Source organism: Pygocentrus nattereri, chromosome 12, assembly GCF_015220715.1.
Source record: "Pygocentrus nattereri isolate fPygNat1 chromosome 12, fPygNat1.pri, whole genome shotgun sequence".
In the NCBI taxonomy this organism is placed as follows: Eukaryota; Metazoa; Chordata; class Actinopteri; order Characiformes; family Serrasalmidae; genus Pygocentrus; species Pygocentrus nattereri.
In genome coordinates, this window is record NC_051222.1 from 17,422,375 (window position 1) to 17,448,411 (window position 26,037).

General features: G+C 38.0%; 1 protein-coding gene across 1 annotated transcript; it reads left to right on the forward strand.

Moving 5' to 3' along the window:
- The first annotated feature begins 6,720 nt into the window (after positions 1-6,720).
- On the forward strand, positions 6,721-23,632 carry LOC108434736 (granulocyte-macrophage colony-stimulating factor receptor subunit alpha-like). Its single transcript, XM_017710081.2, has 11 exons — positions 6,721-6,845; positions 8,619-8,683; positions 8,813-8,865; positions 8,949-9,027; positions 9,177-9,294; positions 12,327-12,508; positions 13,033-13,166; positions 13,243-13,390; positions 13,482-13,593; positions 21,209-21,290; positions 21,391-23,632. Exons 2-11 carry the CDS (start codon positions 8,626-8,628, stop codon positions 21,457-21,459), a joined length of 1,035 nt encoding a protein of 344 aa, XP_017565570.1. The 5' UTR covers positions 6,721-6,845; positions 8,619-8,625; the 3' UTR covers positions 21,460-23,632.
- The last annotated feature ends 2,405 nt before the right edge of the window (positions 23,633-26,037 follow it).

Sequence of the window (26,037 nt, forward strand, 5' to 3'; positions counted from 1 at the left end):
GTTTGTGTTTACATGTTATATATCAAACCAACATAAACATGTGGGTGGAGTGGCATGCCTTGAGAGCATCAACTTATTTGAGACATAACACCTGTGAATAAACATGCAAACTACACTGTCTTTTTTAGTCGAAAGCATATTTTATCTTGGGGCACAAGTAATAATTGATTTTGCACTAGGGCCCATGACACCCGCCGCTGGCTGACGTCATTTTGGCCGGAATGGAAAGTCGCAAGTTTATTCACACAAGTATGTTGTGTTCAACTGAGCTAAAAATGATTGACTACAGAGACGTCGATCATTGCATGCTAGCTTGCGCTGCGTCTGTTGTCATCAGCTTTCCATTTGCAGTTTCCATTTCATGGGCTTACAGAGGAAGTCACAAACAGAAAAAGGTACCAGCATGCAAGGATGATTCTACAATTGGGGTGGCAAATGGTGTCCCATAACTTTAAAGCCATGTAAATACAGTACGTTCAATATAAAACCCATGTGTCAAAGACAAGGCCAGTGGGTCAGCTCAGGCCCGCCACACGATCCTATCCAGTCTGCAAAAGTATTCATTTTCTATTAATAGTAGCCCGTTTCGACTGGCGAACTTTCCAGGGTGTACCCTGCTTTCTGCCCAATGAGCGCTGGGATAGATTCCAGTTCCCCCTGAGCCAGAAGGATAAGCGGTTTAGAAAATGTATGTGTAGAAAATGTAGAAATTAGCCGATTTCACAGTGTGCTGCACTATAGTACCTAGTATGCACTGCAATGTAATGTGACCCCTAACAACAATCTATGGAACAGGGGTTCTACACAATTCTGCGCAACACTACACGTCATATCACCAAAATGCTTTTTTAGTTGCAGTTCAACCAATAAAAACCATTAACATTAGCTCAGCAGCTCAGAAATTGAGAACATTAATTAAACATTAAATAAAAACTTTTTCCTCTGGCCCACAGATTTGAGGAGAGTTTTTAATATGGCAACGTGAAGTTGATGTTTGTCTACTTTATTCAAGTTGTGTATTAAATCTGTTGTGCAATAATTGTTACTTTTACATTTTTACTATATATTATAAAAGTTCCGACATTGTCAGTGGTGAGCTGCTCAGTCAGTGGTGTTACAGTTTTACAGACTATGTTTTACCCTTGAATTCTATATCAACATTATTACCCTGTTTGACTTGTTGGAATCAAAAACTTATGCAAAAGTTGGTGGAGTACATAATAAACTGGTAGCTGAGTAGAGCCCTTTTACCTCTATTGTTGGGAATCTTTTCAGCTTAGCCCACAATGAAGAGTAGCAAATAGGTAGGAAATGCATAAAATGAGAGGATAATCCTGCTGGGACTAAAAACCTCATGACTGATGTGGAATTTTCTGTTTTACAGCAAATAAGTGTCATACATCCGAACCTTTGTGGCATTGTGGCATATTTTCACAACAGATCAGGGTGTGATCTTTGTTTAATGCACTAGAGGGCTCTTTTCACCAGCATCACAAATATAGCCATATATACATGTATCAAAGGGTCAGGCATATATATACCCTAAATATATATAGATATATGTAAGTATTAGATATTACCCTTGTATATGCATAATATATGGATCATACTTCTGCGTGAACTTCTGCGTGGAGAACACTGTACCCACCAAGACTGTACGGTGTTTCTCTAACAGCAAGCCGTGGATTAACCCTGACATAAAGGCTCTCCTGAAGGAGAAAAAGAGGGCCTTTAGATTAGGGGATAAGGACGAGCTGAAAGCTGTGCAGAAGGAGCTGAGGAGGAAGATCTGGGAGGGGAAAGCTAGCTATAGGAGAAAGATGGAGGAACAGCTACAGCAGAATAATGTCAGTGGAGTATGGAAAGGCCTTAAAGCAATCTCTGGCCACAAGAAGTCAGACTCTCAAGCGGTATGGGGACCAAAAGTGGATGAACAATCTCAATCTGTTTTTCAACAGGTTTGATCACTCACCCGCCCCTCCCACTACACAGACATCTCTGCTGAAACCCTCCTGTCTCGCACTTCCAGCATGCTGCTCTACCCCCTCTCTCACACTCACCCCCAGCCCAACAACTTTCAGCACACACCCACCCCCCACTGGTTCTTCTGCTGGTTGTCGTAACACCCCGTTCACACATTTCAACACTCAGCACCCCCCCTGCTCCACCTTCACAATGGCCCAGGTGAGAAATGAGCTCAGGAAGATCAAGGCGGGGAAGGCTACAGGGCCGGATGGCATCAGTGCCAGGCTCCTCAAGTCCTGCGCAGATCAGCTGTGTGGGATAGTGGAGCACATTCTCAACACAAGCCTGAAGCTGGGGAGAGTACCACAACTGTGGAAAACATCTTGTGTGGTGCCATTGCCAAAAACACAGCACCCAAATGACCTCAGCAGCTACAGGCTGGTGGCACTGACGTCACACCTGATGAAGACACTGGAGAGGCTGGTCCTTAGACAACTCCGCCATATGGTGAGCTCATCTATGGACCCACTTCAGTTTGCCTACCAACCTGGCATCGGGGTGGATGACGCCATCATCTACCTGCTGTATGGAGCTCTTTCTCACCTGGAGAAGCCTGGGGGCACTGTGAGAATCATGTTCTTTGATTTCTCCAGTGCTTTCAACACCATACAGCCTGGGCTCCTGAAGGACAAGCTGGAACAGGCAGGGGTGGACCATCACCTAACACACTGGATCCTGGACTACCTCACCAACCGTCCACAGTATGTGAGGACAAGGGACTGTGTGTCCGACATGGTGGTCTGTAACACAGGGGCCCCACAGGGGACGGTGTTAGCACCGTTCCTCTTCACCCTGTACACTGCAGACTTCATGTACAACTCACCAAACTGCCACTTACAGAAGTTCTCTGATGACTCAGCGATCGTCGGCCGCATCACAAATGAGGACGACAGAGAGTACAGAGAACTGATTCAGGACTTTGTGGATTGGTGTCTGCGGAATCACCTACAGATCAATGCAGGGAAGACCAAAGAACTGGTGGTGGATCGCTGGAGAACGACTCCCACTCCATGCGTGAGACTCTGGCAGCGCTGGGCGGTTCCTTCAGTGACCGGCTCCTTCACCCCAAGTGTGTGATGGAGCGCTATCCTTCCTTCCAGGTCCTTCCTTCCTGCTGCTGTGAGACTGTACAACCAGCACTGCTCCCAGGCACACAATATACACACATACAGAATGCAAACATTCTTCATTGTGCAATATGCTAAGTGCAATACAGATTCCTATGTAACTCTTATTTTATTTTATTTTATTATTATCCTTATTTTGTTGTAAATAGTGTAGAGATTTAGCTTTAATTTTTATTATTTATAATGTTGATAATGTTTATACTGTTTCACATTTCTATTACTGAGTGCCTTACTCCTGTTACTCTGCTGCTGCTGTAATATTGTGAATTTCCCCGCTGTGGGACTAATAAAGGATTATCTTATCTTATCTTATCTTTATACATATATGTCTGATACATAGTTGAATACACCCCAGTACAGTTCTGATCATGTTATCTGTTTTAAATATTAAATTATTAAAATATTACAGCCAACAGTTTTTTTTTATTTATTTCACAGTGTAATGATTTTATAACTTGGCTCTCAATGTGCATATTTTTAGAGTTTGGTTATGTTGATATGAAACAAATTTTCACTGCATTAGGAAGTATGTGGAAGAAACAAAGAAGATAAAAGTTTTAAAATATTCTTATTTAAAACAGTGTTTCAAGAATCAAAAGTATTTCATGCATGATGAGCTGTTCACATTAATGCCCATATGTACACAGTTAGTTCATTTCATTGAAAAAAAAAGTCATTCCACCCTAAATTTGCATATCTTTAGAGGCCTACATGGTCGCTTTCTTCTGAGTTTCATTTTGAATATTGTCTGCTCCCAATTTGCAGAAGCAAACTGACCTATAAAGTATCACGACCGATGACACATGTGATTTAATAGAAGTGGGTGTACTGTGTCTCTTAAGCTTATTCACTTAGACACAACAATATGCCGGCAAATTGTTCAGCTGACACTGCAGACATTTTCGTCCCCCTCCCTTCTGCCTGCCACCCCATTCTGCAGCTTTTAAATATGATGCACAATTGTACAGCATATGAGGTTAAACATCACGTCCACACTCCTAAAACTCATGAAGTGGACAAGCCTATGGTAGAAATCTACTACTCATATACAGTGGGGAAAATAAGTATTTGATACACTGCCGATTTTGCAACTTTTCCCACCTACAATGAATGGAGAGGTCTGTAATGTTTTTCGTAGGTACACTTCAACTGTGAGAGACAGAATCTAAAAAAAATCCAGAAAATCGCATTGTATGATTTCTAAATAATTAAGTTGCATTTTGCATGAAATAAGTATGTAATACAATAGAAAAACAGAACTTAATATTTGGTACATAAATGTCAGACGTTTCCTGTAGTTCTTGACCAAGTTTGCACACACTGCAGCAGGGATTTTGGCCCACTCCTCCACACAGATCTTCTCCAGATCTTTCAGGTTTTGGGGCTGTCGCTGGGCAACATTGTGTTTCAGCTCCCTCCAAAGATTTTCTTTTGGGTTCAGGTCTGAAGACTGGCTAGGCCACTCCAGGACCTAGAAATGCTTCTTACGGAGCCACTCCTTAGTTGCTCTGGCTGTGTGTTTTGCGTCATTGTCATGTTGGAAGACCCAGCCACGACCCATCTTCAATGCTCTAACTGAGGCAAGGAGATTGTTGGCCAAAATCTTGCTATACATGGCTCCATCCATCCTCCCTTCAGTACGGTGCAGTCATCCCGACCCCTTTGCAGAAAAACACCCCCAAAGTGTGATGTTTCCACCCCCATGCTTCACAGTTGGGACGTTGTTTTTGGGGTTGTACTCATCCTTCTGCTTCCTCCAACCATGGCGAGTAGAGTTGATACCAAGGAATTCTATTTTGGCCTGGACATGTGCTGGCGTGAGCAGGGGGACCTTGCGTGCCATGCAGGATTTTAATCCATGACGGCGTAGTGTGTTATTAACTGTAATATTTGAGACAGTGGTCCCAGCTCTCTTCAGGTCATCGACCAGGTCCTCCCGTGTAGTTCTGGGCTGATTCCTGACCTTTCTCAGAACCATCCTTACCCCACGAGGCGAGATCTTGTATGGAGCCCCAGACCAAGGAAGATTGACAGTCATCTTGTGTTTCTTCCATTTTCTTATAATTGCACCAACAGCTGTTGCCTTCTCACCAAGCTGCTTGCCTATTGTCCTGTAGCACATCCCAGCCTTGTGCAGGTCTACGATTTTGTCCCTGGTGTCCTTAGACAGCTCTTTGGTCTTGGCCATGGTGGAGAGGTTGGAGTGTGATTGATTGAGTGTGTGGACAGGTGTCTTTTATACAGGTAACAAGTTCAAACAGGTTGCAATTAATACAGGTAATGAGTGCAGAGTAGAAAAACAGGTCTTGAGAGCCAGAATTCTTTAATGCAATAAAATACAAATTAATTATTTAGAAATCATACAATGTGATTTTCTGGATTTTTTTTAGATTCTGTCTCTCACAGTGTACCTACGATACAAATGACAGACCTCTTCATTCTTTGTAGGTGGGAAAACGTGCAAAATCGGCAGTGTATCAAATACTTATTTTCCCCACTGTACACAAGGAGCCCATCGATCACCAGAAATTACAAGACACATCTGCAGTGATGGGGGATTTTTTTTTAAGTTGGGGTGCTGATATTTGAGGTAGCATACATGTGATTTGAATGATGATGTCATGCAAAGTAATTTACCTTTTTTTATTAGATTTTTTGATCATTTAAATCAGAATGTGGCATACAGTGCTATAATAAGGAGATAATATATAACATATAACTGACCCCAGACGGACCCCAGAACCCCAGGCAGCTTATTCTTCAGTATATTCAGTCTGTCTCTCAAATTATGAATATTCTATACTGTTCTAAACTAGAAGGCTCAAAATCATGATTATCCCATGGTAAATTGTTCTATATTGCACACTGTCAAATGCAATTTAGAAAAAATAAAACAACAAAATCTGTTCAACAAAAAACGTTGTTTAAATGTACTTTAAAGTCAGTGTATGTCTACATGTACATGTTGCAGATAGTTGTGGTGTTTGTAAACTACAGAGTAAATATGAAGCCGACACAGACAGTGTCACTGTGTGGACATTTATTTTGTATGAAATACAGTTGCCTTTGTTCTGTACATAATTACACCACTTAGGGTGCTGTGCCATCCCCCGCTCACCCAACCCCCCCTAATTGCCTCAATCTTGTACACGTCACTGATGGCAGTTTGTTTGAACAAACACTGGACAGACAAAGCCAGTAATAAATAAACATGTTCTATACATATAGATCTGTACCACCAGTATGACGATGCTGGTCTCTTCAGCCGGTTTTATCCTCCTGACTGTATCTTATGGGCACCTTCTTGCATCCAAATACAGGGAGGCAGCGTTTTCACACTCTGGACAGCCTGAGAGAGAACCTAAGAGCTGTCCCTTGAATGGACATATTCAAAACATTATGGAAAGAATTTTGTTCTGATGGGAATTTCTGTATCATGTTAACGTTCAGTGAAACAATAATGAATAGACTGGAGAACAACAGTTTTCTTCCAGATTTCTTATCTTAAGAAGCAGACAGCTGGTTGAAAACTCCTCCCTCTCTTGTAACTTCCTGAATATGCTTTCCAGTAAATATCTCAAACATTTCCTCTTTTTGAAAGTGCGTCGCTAATATGCCGCTCTACGCAAAGGTTTCTGGCTAAAATTCATCTCATATCTCTACGTCTACGGTCATATGGGCTTCCTCTGAGAGGTAAACCATTCTGTTTTAATGTGTGTCTTGATAGCTTTAACATTTATATTTTTCAAAGACTTTTATGAGGAGCTGTTGTATCGAAATTGATACTGCCGTCACATGTGAGCTGCTTTACCAGCATTTCTTTCTTTCTGTTTGTTAACTGTTATTAGTAGTTTGTCTAGACACAGAACACAGACTAGAATATGAAAGTAAACATACTTTACATTTAATGTAAGAACCGGATTTTTTAAAACAATTTTGTGCCATTTCTTTTGGTCCATCATAAAATTTCAATACAATATAAAGGGCAACAGGCAATTTCAAATTATACATTATAGATAGATAGATAGATAGATAGATAGATAGATAGATAGATAGATAGATAGATAGATAGATAGATAGATAGATAGATAGATAGATAGATAGATATCTAAGAACAAAGTTTGGTTCCAGATTTCTCCTCAATTCTCCCTGCCAACACATAGATTTGTGGATGACTTAAAATCCATTCCAAGTGCTCCTGATGTGACATAACAAACTACTGATTAGACAGACAAGATATTGGATCATTACCAGTGGTGGACGAAGTACACAGGTCATGTACTTGAGGTAAAGTAGACATACTCAAGGTAAATTATTACTCCAGTAAAAGTAGAAGTACTTAAATATTATTTAAATTAATTCAACTTAGTTCCAAGTTTAAGTTTAATAAAAACTGGCTTTAAACTCAGGATCACAAATGAGCTCCTTTACTGTGTTGATCTGTAGACCTCTGTTCATAAACATAAACTAACTGTAACTAATTTACTATAAAATGAAAGTGTTTGTATAAATTCAGAAAAATGCTGCATCAGTCACGACTGCACATGTGTACATATTTCTATATTGTGCTCTATTTACACAAAGTTAGGTTGAATAGACTCTCCCAAAATTTACGCTGCTGCGCTGACGTTGAACCGTGTGCTGCACTGGGTCGGTATGACCAACAGGTCAAAACAAGCTCAGAACAAAGTGACCGCTGTGCCCTGTTTGGTGCTCTTGCTTCGTGCTTCTTCCGTTTTGACATGTTACGTTTTTATACACACAGAAACCAAAAGGAGCGACAGATTTCTCAAAATGTAGCGGAGTAAAAAGTCAGATATTATGCTTTGAATTGTAGTGGAGTGAAAGTAAAAAGTCGCCCAAAATGGAAAAACTTCAGTAAAGTACAGATACATTAAAAAACTACTTAAGTACAGAAACTAATGACATTTACTTAGTTACTGTCCCCCACTGATCATTACTAATAATAATAGTGGGCTGCTATGAGGAGAGATTTGAAACAAACACAAATCACTATTTATCGTATTAATGTTATTTGTATTTATTCTTCTTTATATGCTTTTTCTGTGCAAGTAAGCACTTTCTGATCTGATAAAATGTTTTCTAAAAAAATACTGTTCTCAAGTGCTCAAAAATACTGTTCTCAAGAGACAAAAGTCTCAAAACTTCTGCACAGTACTGTATGTATTTTTGTTCAGATTCAGATTTTTTTGGTATGAATTGTTGTTAAACTATTTTGAATTTTATTTGAGTAAAACAAGTCAAACTGCTAGTTGGCATTTGAAGCAATTGTTTTAGGTTAAATGGAGAAACTTTTTTTTTAATAATGTACGATTGCTTATTGTTAACATTCCTACACATGCTGGATTTGCAGTCACGGGACTTGTGAGAACTGTTGGTCACTTGTATGTGTGTTTACCCTTGATTATGCGTCTCTCATTAACTGTGACCTTCCTCGTACCTCAGTTTCACAATGAGGCTGTATGGATTGCTGCTGATCATTGCCTTGGTTCTGGCTGGCAATGCTGCTGGTTAGTAGTTTTTCAAATAATGAATAAAGACAAAATCTTCATGTTGACTGTCACAAGCAATAGAGCACATGATGTGTCTTCATATTAATACACTAATCACTATTTTTTTTTTTTACACACAATTTTTAGGTAGTGAAATTGAAGGATTTTGCTCTGACTCTGACCAGCTCTGCTATGCTGAGGTATGATTTTATATTATATTTTTGCATCTCAGAAAACTCATTTAAACCCTTTTTACAAGTATTTTTTTCCTCTCTTTTGTTAGATGAATGAACATGATGTTATATTGTTTGAGAATGGCAATATGATGGAAAATACCTCTGAAAATTCAAATCTCCTTGCCAGTAGGTGTTTGCATTTTTTAACAAAAACAATAACATTAAATCAACAAACAATAGTAAATAAAAACATGATTTTCTTACTGTACAAGCACACTCCACCCAGCATAGTTATAATTACAATAATTATTCAGTTCTGTCATGTTATGTTTTAGGTCTTCAGGATTTTTCCTGGAGCAACATATCCTGCTTCATCTATAAGACAAGTCTATTGAACTGCTCCTGGAGCACGCACATGCTTCCTGCAGATGCACAATATTCTGCTTTTATTCAGTAAGTGCCAGTGATATTTTGTCCCTTTGTCACTTAGCGTTATCTGATTAATCTTGGCTGATGCAACAGATTTTTGCTGGCCAGAGTTGGGCAGAGTAGTAGAGGCTAGTACCATGTTACCATGCATAAACAAGACAAGGCAAGCCTGCTTTAACTGGACCATCACCAGCAGTGTCTGTGACACAGGATACAGGTACATGCATTTTGATTTGACAGTCGTTACTTTTTAAAAGTATCAATGTGTAAAGTTTGTACAGCTAACATTTGCCAATGTAATGTTAACTAACTTTACACTAACTAACGTTCACTATCACATCACTGTCTATAACATGAACAACAACAACAAAACAACAGCAAGACAACAATAATAATAAATTAAATTTAATAATCAATTAAATTAACTTTATTATTATACCAATACAAGGTTGCTGAGTATGAAGAAACACACAAATGTTCAAGTATAGTGAGTTCCAGTAAAAGTGCAATGTGCATACAGTCCAGTGAACTAGCAGAGCTCAGTGTGTAGATAGAGTAAACTGGGAGAATCAGGGATTAGATCAGTAATAGTCCGTTGTGTGTGCATTCACGTTCTGGTTGGTGTTGGTGGGTAAAATCTGTTCTTGAGTCTGGTGGCTCTGGCTCAAAAGTTCTGGTACCTCTTGCCACCCGGATGGCAGAGGTTGAAACTGAGTGGCTGGGGTATGTGGGAGATGTTGATGGCTTTCCTTTCATCTCTCTTGTTATAGATGTCCTCTATGGGTGGGAGGGCAGCTATGGTGATGTGCTAAGCTGGTTTCACCACCCTGTGCAGGGCCTTAGGACACATCTTGTCAGTTGGATGCTCTCCACAGTGGATCTGTAGAAGATGCAGAGGTGCTGTTGTGGCAAGTTGACTGCCCTCAGCCATCAAAGGAAATACAAACCTTTTCAATAAGGTGTGATGTGTTGAATGAACATGTGAGATCCTCGGCTAAAGCTGCTCCACTGTTTCACAATTGTCCCCTCAGTGCTCAGGGGAGTGTGCAGTCTGCTCCCCTTCCTGAAGTCAGCAGTTAACTCTTTGGTTTTGCTGACATCGAGGGAGAGGTTGTTGGCAGTACACCACTCTGTAAGGACCTTTGCTTCCTCTCTATATGGCCCCTCATAATCATTGGTGATGTTGCTGATTATTTTTGTATCATCAGCAGACTTGATGATGCTGTTGGAGTGGTATTTTACAACACAATTGTAGGTGTGCAGCATGTAGAGCATGGCTGAAAGAACGCAGCCATGTGGGCATCCTGTGCTGAGTGTGAGGGACGGAGGTGTGGACACTCATTCTAACAGAGTGTGGTCTGCAGGTAAGGAAGTCCATAGTTTGGAGAACAGTCTGGACGTGATGATGTAATTGAAGGCAGAGCTGAAGTCAGTAGACAGCATTCTGACATAAGTGTGCATTGCCAGGGAAACTGCATCATCAGTAGATCTGTTAGCACAGTAGGCAGACTGGTGGGGGTCCACAATGCTTGGAGTGCCGCAGTTTATATAAGCTAAGATCACGCTTTCAAAGCATTTAATCACTATGGGTGTGAGAAAATGGGTTACTTTGGGACTGCGATTTAAAACTGGGTGCGGCAGGGAAATATTGAAGAAATCTGTGATGATGGCAACCAGCTGGTTGGCACTCACTTTCAGGATCTGACTTGGAATGATGCCTGGACCTGCTGCTTTCCAAGTTGAGACTCTCAACAGTGCCCTCTTCACCTCATCTGTTGCCAGTATGAGTGTTAGCTCCTCTGTGGAGGGAGGCAGGGTAGTGGTGGGTAGCTGAGCCCAGCAGAGTGGGAGGTGTCTGTGGTTGCTATGATACTGACTTTGCTCTCATAGTCAGTGATTGCTTGGATCCCTTGCCACAAGTGTCAGGTATGCCAGTTGGTGTTGAAGCAGGCTGCAATTTGTGTGTTGTGCTTGTGTTGCAACCTTCATACCAGCCTTTAGGTTGTGTCTGGCAGCTTTTAGTTTCTCTGCCTGACTCTGCCTCTACAGGCCTCTCACCATTGCTTTAACCCATTTCAGCAGCTGTCAGTGTGTGGGCTTCTTCAGTAAACAGATGTGGTCACTCTTACCGAATGAAGGCAAGGGGGTGATGCTGTAAGCCTCCGTGACATTGTTGTAGATGTCAAGTGTGTCAAGTGTGTTTCCCCTCATGTCATACAGTAGACGTGCTGATGGAACTCGGAGAGCACTGGACTGAGATCATTCTGATTAAAATCCCCTGCCATGATAAGTGTAGTTTCCGGATGACGAGACTGCTGCTTCCTAATAGCTTTAGCTAACGTAGTTAGTGCTAGTTTAGTACTGCTTTGTAGAGGAATGTAAACAGCCACAACAATAACCGCAGTAAATTCTCAGGTAAGGGTAATAGGGCCTGCATCTTATCATCATGAACATGAATCAGAAGAACAGAGGTCATAGATCAGTCATTCACAAACACTCACAGTCCCCCACCCTTTGTTTTGAGCGATGTGGCTGTGCAGTCCACGCAGTGTACTGTTATAATAATACTTCAAATCTCAACTCAATTCATGGAAAATTTGGGACAGGAGGTAAAATGCAATTAAAAAGAAAGCGAAGATAAGATAAGATAAGATAAGATAAGATAAGATAAGATAAGATAAGATAAGATAAGATAAGATAATCCTTTATTAGTCCCAAAGAGGGGAAATTCACAATAAAGAGGTAAAGAGGTATTTAATTGAAAACATCAAGAGATATTTCATTTTTTACCTTTTGTAAATATACACTAATTCCAAGTTGATGCCTGCAATACATTCCAAAAATGTTGGGACAGGGGCAATGTAAGACTGGGAAGTTGATGCCAGCTTTCACCCTCCTAGTGCTTTTAGAGAGTGTTTGTAAAGTGTCCCTTTTTGAACCTGTCTAGCGAATGTGTTTGCTACACTACTTTTTGCTACTATGAAGTCTTCATCTTTGTTACTGTTAAAAGTACTTCTCGTGTGAAAACCTGCTGTTGTCATGTTTTCTTATTTCAGTTTTTGTAACAATGAGTTACAGGACTCACCCTTCCATTTAAATTGCTCTTCAAATCATGAAATGGAAAGAGTTGAGTGCCTAGGGAGAATTAAATCAGCGCTCTATGTGACGGTGCAAGTCAATATCTCCATACCGAGCCATTGGTACATCACTTGCAAGACATTCGCAGAAGAAGACATTGGTGAGAAATCATCATAAAAATTCTGTTCATAAAGTATTGAGAATGCACCCCCCATTCCTGGGGACCCTAACCAAAGTCTTACTTCAGGGTCCCCTGAAGTCGGTGAGTTTAGCAAATGCATAGGGAACAATGGAAAAAGCAGTACTAACAACACATGGGATGACAGAATCTTTAAACAACAGTGTCTCTATAAATTTCTGCTGTCTTGATGTTTGGGGGGAAAAAATCATCAATATATATTATTATATTGATGATATATTATATCAATATATAATATATAATATATAGTATATTAAAAGGATGTTTTTTGGCAATATCAATATTGATTAAATAAATAAATCCATTTGTGTCTTTAAATCCTCGTAACTGCTTATACTGTTTATTGCAAGCTACATCCCTAGTTGGAACATTATTAAATTATTAGCTCAGTAGTTAAAAAATGTATTGCGGATTGTGGAGGGTAATGATACTAGGTCTTACAATATGAAAACTGTATTTTAATACTTGTTTTTTTTTCTCTTCAGAGATCTTGGATCCCCCTGAAATCACATCTGCCACAATAAAATCAAAAGATTTGGAAATAAATTGGTCGCTGCCAAAAAGTATTAATTCTGTAGATAGTCACTGTTTTGAGTATGAGTTAAAGATCAACGATGAGGTAAGAAATTGTCTGACTTTGTACTTCTCTCTATTATTCACATTTCCATTTTCTAATTCACTTTTTACTGTCACAGACTGTCACTATACCAACGCAGTCCCATAACAATTTGACATATACTAAAAAAAACATTGATCTGGCAAGAAGCTACAGCATTCAAATAAGAACAAAAATGGTTTATTGTGTCTCTGATGGAGACTGGAGTGATTGGAGTGAAAGCAAAGGTGAGCTATATCTTGGTATCAATTTTGGCACTTGACATTTACATTGAATAGACTGTAATATGATGGTATATGTGTATGCTCTTTTAATTAGTGGTCAGCCCAACTGAAAACCCTTACCAACTCAATGTCTACGTGATTGCGTCCATTGCGTTTGTGCTTCCCATGATTCTGTTAGCTTTTCTTCTGGTCTGCAAGTTCCAAAGGTAAGGCGTTCTTTATTTCTTTCTTTTTTTTAATAGACTCTACTGCTTGTTTTTTGAACAGTGGAATTACAGTAAAAAAGTGGAAGTACAGAATTGTGCAAAAGTCAAATGTCAAATCCTAGTCCAAGTATAAATTACTCATTTTTCAGTGTCAGCAAATATGTTTCACAGAAAATTATACAGAAGCCTCCAACACTAAGCCTAACATCAATTATAGCATCATTTAACTTGTCCTCTCTACCTTTGTGCACTCTACTGCTGCACTTTAATTCTTCCACCATTCCAGCAGTGAGCTAAAGCTGGGCCCTCCCAACAAACGCTGGTCCCAGGGCTGCCACTGACATTGTTCCCCTTTCAAACAGATACTGATATTCACACAAGCAACTACACAACTAAAATGGGTGAAGGAGACGTTTTTGAGGAGATAAATATAAGATAATCACTCACATAAGGAAGGAGAAAATCAAGAAAATAAGTGAGTGGATATGTAAAAAGACAATTGGGAACTCTAAACAATCATGCAAGACCTGGTACACCACCAGACCATCACCATTAGATAAACACTACGTAAAACTTTTATCTTGAAAAGAGAGGAGAAAATCAAGCTCTACTCTTGATTCAGATCTGAAAAAATCTGAAAAAAAGGTGTTTCTGTGCATCCTTCCACTGTGAGAAGACAACTCAACACTATGAGTCTGAAAGGATGTGTAGCTGAGGAAAGGAAATAGATAAAAAAAGAATATGTGCATTAAAACACCAAAACTGGACATCTGACATCTGTGGAGGAAGGTTTTACGGAGTTATTAATATACATTTGTAATTGGGGTTACCTGGAAACTGTGAAAGGAAGAAAATGCAGCCAACTGAACTGTGTTTAAATTTTTCATGTAGATTTCTCTGAAAAACATCTGAAAAGGCAGCGGAAAAAGGCAAAGGGTAAACTCATTACATACTGGAAGCCTTTTCTGTTAAATATAAGATTTCACGGAAAAATGAAATACATGAAAGGATAGTCTTTGACTTTTGCGTAGTATTGTATATTCAGAGGGTGTGGCATCATTGCTTGGAGTGCTGTTCACTGTGCAGTTGATTTTTAAAGCCACTGCACTTGTAAAGTTTAAAAAAGGAAATGTCGTCATTAACATGACCCAGCTGACATACAGCAGAGGAGGGTGTTCGTCATTTCACAACCTACATTTAGTCTAACAATCTACACATCAGCATTATGATGAAATATTTCAACTCACCCCATAAGTGCCTCAAATGTAACGGAGGAGTAAAATAAATATGATTAGTGAAAAGAGGGCATATCAAACATTGGTTGTTGTTTGGTGGCTTATTTGTAAATATTGTTTGTAAGTTGGTTGTTGTTGGGAGGCTTAGTTGTAAATATTGTTTGTAAGTTGGTTGTTGTTGGGAGGCTTAGTTGTAAATATTGTTTGTAAGTTGGTTGTTGTTGGGAGGCTTAGTTGTAAATATTGTTTGTAAGTTGGTTGTTGTTGGGAGGCTTAGTTGTAAATATTGTTTGTAAGTTGGTTGTTGTTGGGAGGCTTAGTTGTAAATATTGTTTGTAAGTTGGTTGTTGTTGGGAGGCTTAGTTGTAAATATTGTTTGTAAGTTGGTTGTTGTTGGGAGGCTTAGTTGTAAATATTGATGGTAAATTGGTTGTTGTTGGGAGGCTTAGTTGTAAATATTGTTTGTAAGTTGGTTGTTGTTGGGAGGCTTAGTTGTAAATATTGTTTGTAAGTTGGTTGTTGTTGGGAGGCTTAGTTGTAAATATTGTTTGTAAGTTGGTTGTTGTTGGGAGGCTTAGTTGTAAATATTGATGGTAAATTGGTTGTTGTTGGGAGGCTTAGTTGTAAATATTGTTTGTAAGTTGGTTGTTGTTGGGAGGCTTAGTTGTAAATATTGTTTGTAAGTTGGTTGTTGTTGGGAGGCTTAGATGTAAATATTGTTTGTAAGTTGGTTGTTGTTGGGAGGCTTAGTTGTAAATATTGTTTGTAAGTTGGTTGTTGTTGGGGGGCTTAGATGTAAATATTGTTTGTAAGTTGGTTGTTGTTGGGAGGTTTAGTTGTAAATATTGTTTGTAAGTTGGTTGTTGTTGGGAGGCTTAGTTGTAAATATTGTTTGTAAGTTGGTTGTTGTTGGGAGGCTTAGTTGTAAATATTGTTTGTAAGTTGGTTGTTGTTGGGGGGCTTAGATGTAAATATTGTTTGTAAGTTGGTTGTTGTTGGGAGGTTTAGTTGTAAATATTGTTTGTAAGTTGGTTGTTGTTGGGAGGCTTAGTTGTAAATATTGTTTGTAAGTTGGTTGTTGTTGGGGGGCTTAGATGTAAATATTGTTTGTAAGTTGGTTGTTGTTGGGAGGTTTAGTTGTAAATATTGTTTGTAAGTTGGTTGTTGTTGGGAGGCTCAGTTGTAAATATTGTTTGTAAGTTGGTTGTTGTTGGGAGGCTTAGATGTAAATATTGTTTGTAAGTTGGTTGTTGTTGGGAGGCTTAGTTGTAAATATTGTTTGTAAGTTGGTTGATGTTGGGAGGTTTAGTTGTAAATATTGTTTGTAAATTGGTTGTTGTTGGGAGGCTTAGTTGTAAATATTGTTTGTAAGTTGGTTGTTGTTGGGAGGCTTAGTTGTAAATATTGTTTGTAAGTTGGTTGTTGTTGGGAGGCTTAGTTGTAAATATTGTTTGTAAGTTGGTTGTTGTTGGGAGGCTTAGTTGTACATATTGTTGGTAAGTTGGTTGATGTTGGGAGGTTTAGTTGTAAATATTGTTTGTAAGTTGGTTGTTGTTGGGAGGCTTAGTTGTAAATATTGTTTGTAAGTTGGTTGTTGTTGGGGGGCTTAGATGTAAATATTGTTTGTAAGTTGGTTGTTGTTGGGAGGCTTAGTTGTAAATATTGTTTGTAAGTTGGTTGTTGTTGGGAGGCTTAGTTGTAAATATTGTTTGTAAGTTGGTTGTTGTTGGGAGGCTTAGATGTAAATATTGTTTGTAAGTTGGTTGTTGTTGGGAGGCTTAGTTGTAAATATTGTTTGTAAGTTGGTTGTTGTTGGGAGGTTTAGTTGTAAATATTGTTTGTAAATTGGTTGTTGTTGGGAGGCTTAGTTGTAAATATTGTTTGTAAGTTGGTTGTTGTTGGGAGGCTTAGTTGTAAATATTGTTTGTAAGTTGGTTGTTGTTGGGAGGCTTAGATGTAAATATTGTTTGTAAGTTGGTTGTTGTTGGGAGGCTTAGTTGTAAATATTGTTTGTAAGTTGGTTGTTGTTGGGAGGCTTAGTTGTACATATTGTTGGTAAGTTGGTTGATGTTGGGAGGTTTAGTTGTAAATATTGTTTGTAAGTTGGTTGTTGTTGGGAGGCTTAGTTGTACATATTGTTGGTAAGTTGGTTGTTGTTGGGAGGCTTAGTTGTAAATATTGTTTGTAAGTTGGTTGTTGTTGGGAGGCTTAGTTGTACATATTGTTGGTAAGTTGGTTGATGTTGGGAGGTTTAGTTGTAAATATTGTTTGTAAGTTGGTTGTTGTTGGGAGGCTTAGTTGTAAATATTGTTTGTAAGTTGGTTGTTGTTGGGAGGCTTAGTTGTAAATATTGTTTGTAAGTTGGTTGTTGTTGGGAGGCTTAGTTGTAAATATTGTTTGTAAGTTGGTTGTTGTTGGGAGGCTTAGTTGTACATATTGTTGGTAAGTTGGTTGTTGTTGGGAGGCTTAGTTGTAAATATTGTTTGTAAGTTGGTTGTTGTTGGGAGGTTTAGTTGTAAATATTGTTTGTAAGTTGGTTGTTGTTGGGAGGCTTAGTTGTAAATATTGTTTGTAAGTTGGTTGTTGTTGGGAGGTTTAGTTGTAAATATTGTTTGTAAGTTGGTTGTTGTTGGGAGGCTTAGTTGTAAATATTGTTTGTAAGTTGGTTGTTGTTGGGAGGCTTAGTTGTACATATTGTTGGTAAGTTGGTTGTTGTTGGGAGGCTTAGTTGTAAATATTGTTTGTAAGTTGGTTGTTGTTGGGAGGCTTAGTTGTAAATATTGTTTGTAAGTTGGTTGTTGTTGGGAGGCTTAGTTGTAAATATTGTTTGTAAGTTGGTTGTTGTTGGGAGGCTTAGTCATAAATATTGTTTGTAAGTTGGTTGTTGTTGGGAGGCTTAGTTGTACATATTGTTGGTAAGTTGGTTGATGTTGGGAGGCTCAGTTGTAAATATTGGTAAGTTGGTTGTTGTTGGGAGGCTTAGTTGTAAATATTGTTTGTAAGTTGGTTGTTGTTGGGAGGCTTAGTCATAAATATTGTTTGTAAGTTGGTTGTTGTTGGGAGGCTTAGTTGTACATATTGTTGGTAAGTTGGTTGATGTTGGGAGGCTCAGTTGTAAATATTGGTAAGTTGGTTGTTGTTGGGAGGCTTAGTTGTACATATTGTTGGTAAGTTGGTTGATGTTGGGAGGCTCAGTTGTAAATATTGGTAAGTTGGTTGTTGTTGGGAGGCTTACTTTGCCTAACTGCCTGTCTGGACTGTGGGAGGAAACTGCAGCACCCAGAGGAAACCCACATAGACAAGGGAGACTATGCAAAGTACTGATTCACACCTCAGTAGTCAAAAAAGACAAAAAATATTATGAAAGCTTTTATGGTATAGAAGACCACCATAAATAGTCTGTTACACTTTTTTCCTGTGTTAGTTTGTGCTTCACTTCCTCTGTATCTGAAACACAATCATGAGCTGAAGCCATTACATTAGCTTAGTGTGTTTTACCCCATCCTACACACAGTTCCCAAGAATAAGTTGTGGAACAGAGAACAGAAATGTGAAATAAATAAATGCTGTCAGGATGTCCTGCATTACCACTTCCTGTGTTTTGCGTCAAGACCTTTTCTGGAAAGTGTATATGTGAAAGGAATGGATGGAAGAAATATATACAGTCTTAAAAAGATGGTTCTTCGAGGGTTATTTAGTAAATTAAATGGTTCTTTCTAGAACTATGAGTTCAATATAGAACCACTATATGCTCATTAATCAATAATGTTAAAATGATTCTTTAGATTGTTGGAGAATGTGTTCTAATCTCTATTGTTAGGATATCAAGCTTGTAACAGTGGAAGAGCCTTATATGGTGCTGTATAGAAACACTCTACCTATCAATTGGTTGATATACTGACTGTCTCAGAACATGCCACGATGTTACCTAGAACCTCATGCCTAACTGGTTAATACCTTCCTGTAGCTTAGGGTGAGATTGGAGAACTGAGAGCTGGAATTTTCTGATAAGTTGAATCAGGTGTGCTTGAGCAGGTAAATCACCAAAGTGAGCAGGAGTCCAGCCCTTCAGAACAAGAGTTCCCCTTGTCTCACTTAGGGGACTGTAAATTAAAGCGTAACCTGGAATTGTGCTGTAAGTGCAGTGCTAATGTGTTGAACAAATCATCAAAATCACAGTAGTTACTGTAACTACAGCTAAAAAAACAATTAGTAAACAAGACATCAGAACTACACTGAATGACGGTAATTATCAGTTTAATTGCCTTTACTTTATTGGGCTATGGTTGATGTTTACTCACTAGCATGCGACCAGCTATGAAGAACTTTAAGAAAGGACATCAGGTCCAAGAATTAATATCAAAATACAGGAACAAACAGGCATAAAAACAGTATGTTATTGTAAACTGTCTCATAAATAACTGTAAAATTGTAGCATCTGTTACATTATGGACATGACAGCATTACAGCATGACAGCAATATAGAGCTGCAAGAAGCTCATGCTAGAAAATATGGATCATATTACAACCTTCATTCTCATTCTTTCTCTTTTCTCTCATTCTCATCTCTTTTTGATTAAGCTCTCTCCCTTGTGAATCACCTTATTCTCCTTTTTTTAAATAACTACTGTAATAAGAAAAGTGCAATAAAAAGTTGATCACAAAAAATATTGTTATTAGTAGTTGGTAGCAGTTTGAACATGCAGAGATCGGTTTGTCAAGACATTGCACACATAATTCAAGTTTAGAATTTGGACACTAATGGAAAATATATCAAATTCTAAAAAGAAATATTCGAAAAATCTTTGATTTTGAAGCAGTCTTCAATCTCTGCTTGCTTTCACTTACTTGCAACCAGATTTTGATTCTGTGTAGTAATAATGTATTTCTACCACATCTACAGAGCCAACAGTCTTCTGGTTAATCTCATAAGAGAGTTACAGAGAAATCTTTGATCATATTAATTGAAAATACCTAAGTCAGTTTTCATTCTGCTGTCAGACTGGCCACTACAGGGCCTGAAGAAAGGAGTTCATTAGAGATGGCATCGGATCAGCTTGGATATCAGATGAAAAAATGATTTAATTAAATATAGCTTGAAATTATACAGAATTATGGCCCCACTTTATTTGGATGGTCCCCTATAGACACTCTAAAGATATCTAAATCATTAACAAACCTTCTGGTGATGTTTAGTTGATTCTCAACACTATTATGGTTAGGATTAAGAGTAGGTGTAGGTGTTGTCTTGAGGTTATGGTTAGGGTTAGCTTTAGTGTTAGGGATAGATTTAATAAAGTCTTTCACACAGAGCTTGTTTTTAGGTGAATGCTTTTTAAAGACAGACTGAGCATGCACAAAGCATCCACGGTGGACCATCCAAATAAAGTTACTGGAATTACTTGTAGTACCAGAGAATGTAAAGCAGTGTTAAGTAAGGCCAATTGAAACCTCAGTAATCACATGATACCATCACATGATGCCAGTAACAGTGGGATGATAGAATGGTTTGTGGATATGCATGATATACGGATCATTCTACTGAATTTATTCAAAGTCAGAGTTGAAAACTAATTTTGGATTTTTAATTAACTCAAACATTTCATTTTTCACTTCCACAACAATCACAACACTACTGACAATGTTTCAGTAATGACCATTTCAGTTATGACAATTTTTTGCCTTTGAAATTCACTAATGATATGAAACTGTGGGACAAGAGATCTTTAAAAAAAAAAAAACAACATGTTGAAACCAATTTGGAAAAAAAAGGATTATTTTCTGAAGTTGAAAATTGGGGATTAGTGTTTGGGACAGGCACCTCCCAATAGAAACTTATGATCTTAACTAATGCCTTGGGTTTAAGTAGATCATAACATAATCCTTGTAAATATCTGAATACTTGATAGTTTTTTAATTGTTCTATTTATTTATGACAGTTTGAACTAATTCAGTGTAATTCAATATAAAGAATATATTGATGCTGCTGGAACAAACAAAGCATAAAAGTTGATATTTTTGTGCATAATTTGACAGTGCTTTACATTGTATGAAGATTTCTTCATTAATGGCCAAATAAAACTGGTCTGAGTGCATCATCGCATGAGGTGTTGGACTGGTTTCAAAATTTCACACTTTGCTTGGCCTCAAGTTTACATTCCCACCAATGTAGCACAAAAGTTCTCATGACTGTCCCCAGACGTTTCTGTTATGAGATCTTGTCTGGTCCTGCAAGACTAGGGTCAGAATTCAAACTCAAAACTCAAATTCTTAATCTCCTTCTGAATCACAAACAAAATGACCAAAAAAAATCACCATATTCACAAATGCTATTAGCATGTTAAACATGTTTGAGATGTCATTTCTATTTGATTCCCCAGGCTGTCTGAAAAGCTGTTCCCCTCCATCCCAAGCCCGTCCATCAAAGTCAAAACACTTCTTGAGAAAGAGGATTTCGGGCTGGTAAAGCAAATGTTTTTGACTCATTATGTAGATGATTTGTGGGTTAGGCTTTATTGTGCTTTTACCATGTTAGGATTGATTTGTCTTGGTTTTTTGCCAGGTCATGCCACCAAAACCGTGTGGACCAGAGGCTGAAGAAGGGACAGAAATCTTTCAAGTGACAAGTTAAAGATGCAAAAAGGTCTTCTGAGGCAGCATGGAGAGAAAGTTTGGGGAAGAGGACTGATGTCTGCTCAACTGATTCCTCTTTTTCAAAGCTGAACTGCTGAAACTGCATAGAACAACAGAACTTTCCATAGCTTGAAAGCAACATGCTTGTTGACGACTACGCTGATAACAGGGCCTGGTGCTTTGGGGAAGGGCTGTGCGAGAGCAGAAATGTGGTTTTGGCTTTGGCTTCCCAAAGGGGAGGGGCTGTGTGCTAACATCTCTCTTATCTTTTTTTCTTCAAAACACTTTGAACTAAAGCGCTGATGTTAAGTCAAGAGGTCACACAGGACTTTCATAGTTCACTTTTTGACTGCATGTTAAAAGGCCCATGCATTGTATAATCATTTCTATATTATTGTGAGTTTTATGCACCAAAACAGCCATAATTCCTTTTTACAGAACCATTTTCCAGCCTCTCTTTATCCTCTAGCACCATGCTGGCAGTTTCTGCTACCATGCCTGTATGATTGGTGTACACTTGTTTGCAAAAGGTTGGGTACCCCAGTCAAATGACAGGCCTAGTTGATTTTCTTAAAGGGCAACAGATTTTACTAAATTACTCAATCATGTGAACAAAATCATTCAGAGTGGTTTGGGGTGAAATGCGCCTTTACAAACATTATCAAGTCAGAATTGTTCACCATTATAATACTAGGAACCAGATGTCTGAAGCATTTCATGGTTCTAAAACCTTCATCCTGTTATTACACAAAATGAATGCGTTGCACGAAACGTGAGACATTGTTTTGTGATAGTTTTGGTCCAAAATGTATTTTTAGTATAAACGATACTCCAGGATTACTCCTGTGTGTCCTGTGACAACCGTATTTTCAAGTGAGATCAATGCTTAACCTAACATGCTTTTGTAGCTACAGCTGTTCAACATGGCTAATGCCAGCAGCAGTTGGTGTTTACAGTTTATTTTGGTAATGGTAAACAATTCTGAAAATTCTCTAGAAAGGCACCTTTCAGACCGAATCACTCTGAATGATTTTGTTTACATCTAAATGTTAAACGATTAATTCATTTGGAAAAATAGATGCATCCACTACAGATAATGCATTTCTGCACAGTTTAAAGCACATTTAAATACATGTTTATTTGCTGAATTGAACATACTGGGGAAAAAATATTGTTATTTTTTTCCCAATATGTTAAACAAACCATGCACTAAAAACTTGCAGAAAAAATTACAATTTTAATTTTGTTCCAGGTAGTTGTTGTTAAACTTTTGCATATGGCTATATGTAAAAGAGCTCAGTTCTGATTGGATGCTCTATAATGTGCTTCATTCAAAAAGCAACCCGAGCTGAAACACTCCTTATAACCTACAGTATGAGTGTGCAGGGCTTAACCGCAGTAGACTGAATTGGTGGATATATGTAAATGTCTTGTAAAAGTTTAGGATGTCCAGAATGATGAACCGAGCTTAGAATAAAAATAAAATATTCAGAATGTCTCATATGTGAGTATTGGTGATTGTAGTGGTTGACCAAAACATTACTGTAAGTACTAGACAATTACATGATGGAATTTACAGAAAGAATAACTCATTGAAATATTGAATAAGACATACATCATACATTTTGGTTTCTATAAGATTTACATCTAAATTGTATGTTATTATTGTCTAGAGTTATTCCACACTTTGAGAAGTTGTTACCATGTATTCCAGTAGATCATAAATCTATGCACGTATATCTGTGTGTGTGTTTGTGTGTTTGTGTGTGCGTCTGTGTGTGTGTGCGTGTGTGTGTGTGCTCATGCATGTGTGCGTGTTTTTTCAGGTTTTTTCCTTTGCTTTTGTGCTTGAATGCACTTGCTCACAGTGATATTTATCAACTGTATAAAACAGCAACAGTATTATAGATGCATTGTTGGTCTGAACGTAATACCAGCTATTTATTCTCTGTAAGCTCGTGACAAAGAGAGTACATATCCTTCTGTCTTAGTCAGTAGAGCATTTCAAATGGGTACTTTCCACTGAATGTGCCTTGGAACCTGCAGAATGGCTGCTTTTAATACCTAAATGTCATTTCTCATGATTTCAAGCTTAAATAAAGGTTTATTAAGGGTTCTGTATGCCTGTATGCCTTTAAGCCTTGCTAATAAAACATTGTATATTCATAAAATCTCCACATTATTTAGTTTAAGCTGAATATTGCCATGATTATTGTGTATTAATCTGTATATTAAAGCACCAAGGTCACTTTAAATAGATAGAGGAATAGATTCTACAATGCAACTGAGACAGAACACCAGTAGCCACTAAGTTTCCTCATCACTGTTAACCTCAGCTTGTGGTCTGGACTGTTAAACAGACAAGGTCAGCCGCTTGGAACTGCAAAAATCGCCGTCTGTTTTCTGTGTAATTTCTTTGGTTTCTACCGTTTCCAGCTTCAACTCTGTTCAAATAGGTTCTCTACAATGTCAAAGAAAATCAACTTTGACATTAACAAGGCCTTTTAAGAGCTACACTGAACCAAGGTTCTTAAAATAACCATATGCCACAGGTGCTCCATTATTGAGAAGAACCAATTATGCATTAAAATTAAAATTGGCATTTTTTTCTGCAAGTTTTTAATGCATAATTTCTATGTGTTTACATATTGCCCAGTTTAACATATTGGAAAAAAATAAAAACATGCGATATAAAATGGGCCAAAACCTTTGCACAGACGCTATTGCGTTGCACCTTTTTCCAGTATATTAAATTCAGCAAACATTCATTTAAATGTGCTTTATAATGTTCACAAATGCATTATCTGTAATATAATATAATAATCTGGACAGGGTAACTTAATTTCACTTAAAGTGGAGCTTTCTTATTACCTTTCTCAAGAACAAATATACGAAAAAAACATAGAAAGATATCGGTGAATGAGGCCCATGGTTCTTTAGGGACCCAGAAGTAGTTCTTCTCAGTGATATGAGCACTGGTTTTTGAAGACCACTGTTTTATGGCAGAACCCTTTCTGGCATGTTTCTTAAGAATGCCATTAGCTCTGTAAATATTATTTTAATATTGTTTTTTCGTTGATGCTGTCGCTCCCAGAATGCCTTTAAAAGGAGCACAACAGTCACCCATTTACACATTTAAATAGAAACTGGTTACAGTTGACTAGAATTTGGTTATAGTTTGTCACATTCACATGTGAGTAATCAGAAAACACTGCTTTTAGACGCCTCGCCTACAGTCAGGGGCTTTCCAGAAAGAGCTCTCTTAGAAGGCCTACCTCATTTCGTGGAATGCTTTCACCCTAGCCTTAGTGTGACATCCTGAACGCTGTAAAAATGATTGTGTATTAACTTTAAAATAATGAACTAATCTAGTTGTTCAGATCATTGAACTTCTAATAGTAAGTGAACTGGTCTTAGAATAGCTCTAAAATGTTCACATCCACAGCTTCTACCAGATCACCACTTTCCAAACTACATTAACTTTCCACTTCTGAAGTCTCTCCAAGTTACTGCTGACTGACCTCTCATATACTTGGAATGAAAACTTGAACAAACACTCATGACATAATTTACTGAGCACTTATAATCTTTACACTGAATATACCTCTAAAAATGCAGCAGATATTTGTCACATATGTTGAACACACCATCTATGCACTATTATGCCTCTGTGTCGGTAGTTTATTCTGAATTTTTTTGTCTATTTTTTAGACTTTTGTCTTAATGTTCATGCACCAGAGAAGTAGCCAAAGATTATACTCTACCCTCGTATGTGTAGAACATGTAGGAAGTTGAACTGAACTTAGTTCACAGAACCAGGGTTAGTTAAAGTAAACACAACAATCTGTTTTGAATTCAATTACCACACTGTAATAAGTTTATTAAACTTAAAATTTTAAGGTAACCAGGTTCCTTTTTTTAAGTTGAAACATTGAATCATTACAGTCTATAGACAAAAGATGGGCTGTTGTATTTACATGTTTTTCATTTGCATTTAAAGCATATTTCAAGAGTATCTTCAGTGCTGAATCTACAGGAAAAGCATTTAAAAACATGAGAAAGTGATCACAATTTAACAACGTATAATGTAAAAAACTTTATTTCAGAAAAATTATTTCAGATTTCTCAAAATACAGAACTAAAACTCCCTTAAGTGCTCTGGGCGGTGTGACTTCACACTTATATAACACTCTCTTAACTTAAAAATGATGCCAGTTTGTAATGTACTTTATGTAGTTAGTGAATAAAAAGCCTTAGGATGTAATAAGGCTGGAGTTTTAAGGTATTAAGCCATGATAAACTGGGCAAGCAATACATAGGCCAATGCATTCTATCCTTGGCTTTTAGTATCACTGGCTTGCAGATGTAGGAGCTTAAAAAGAATTTGGCCATTAAAACTATTGGAAATGGCTTTATAGAGGCATCAGAACACCAGTGTCATTGTCTACATTTCAGAAGCAATTACGCTGTGTTCACACGACCAGGTTGAAGCGTCACTAATGTTATGGGATGCCCAAATGTGAGACAGGTCTGACGTTCCCAGAGCTGTGTGAACGCAAAAATCCAATCTTTTATA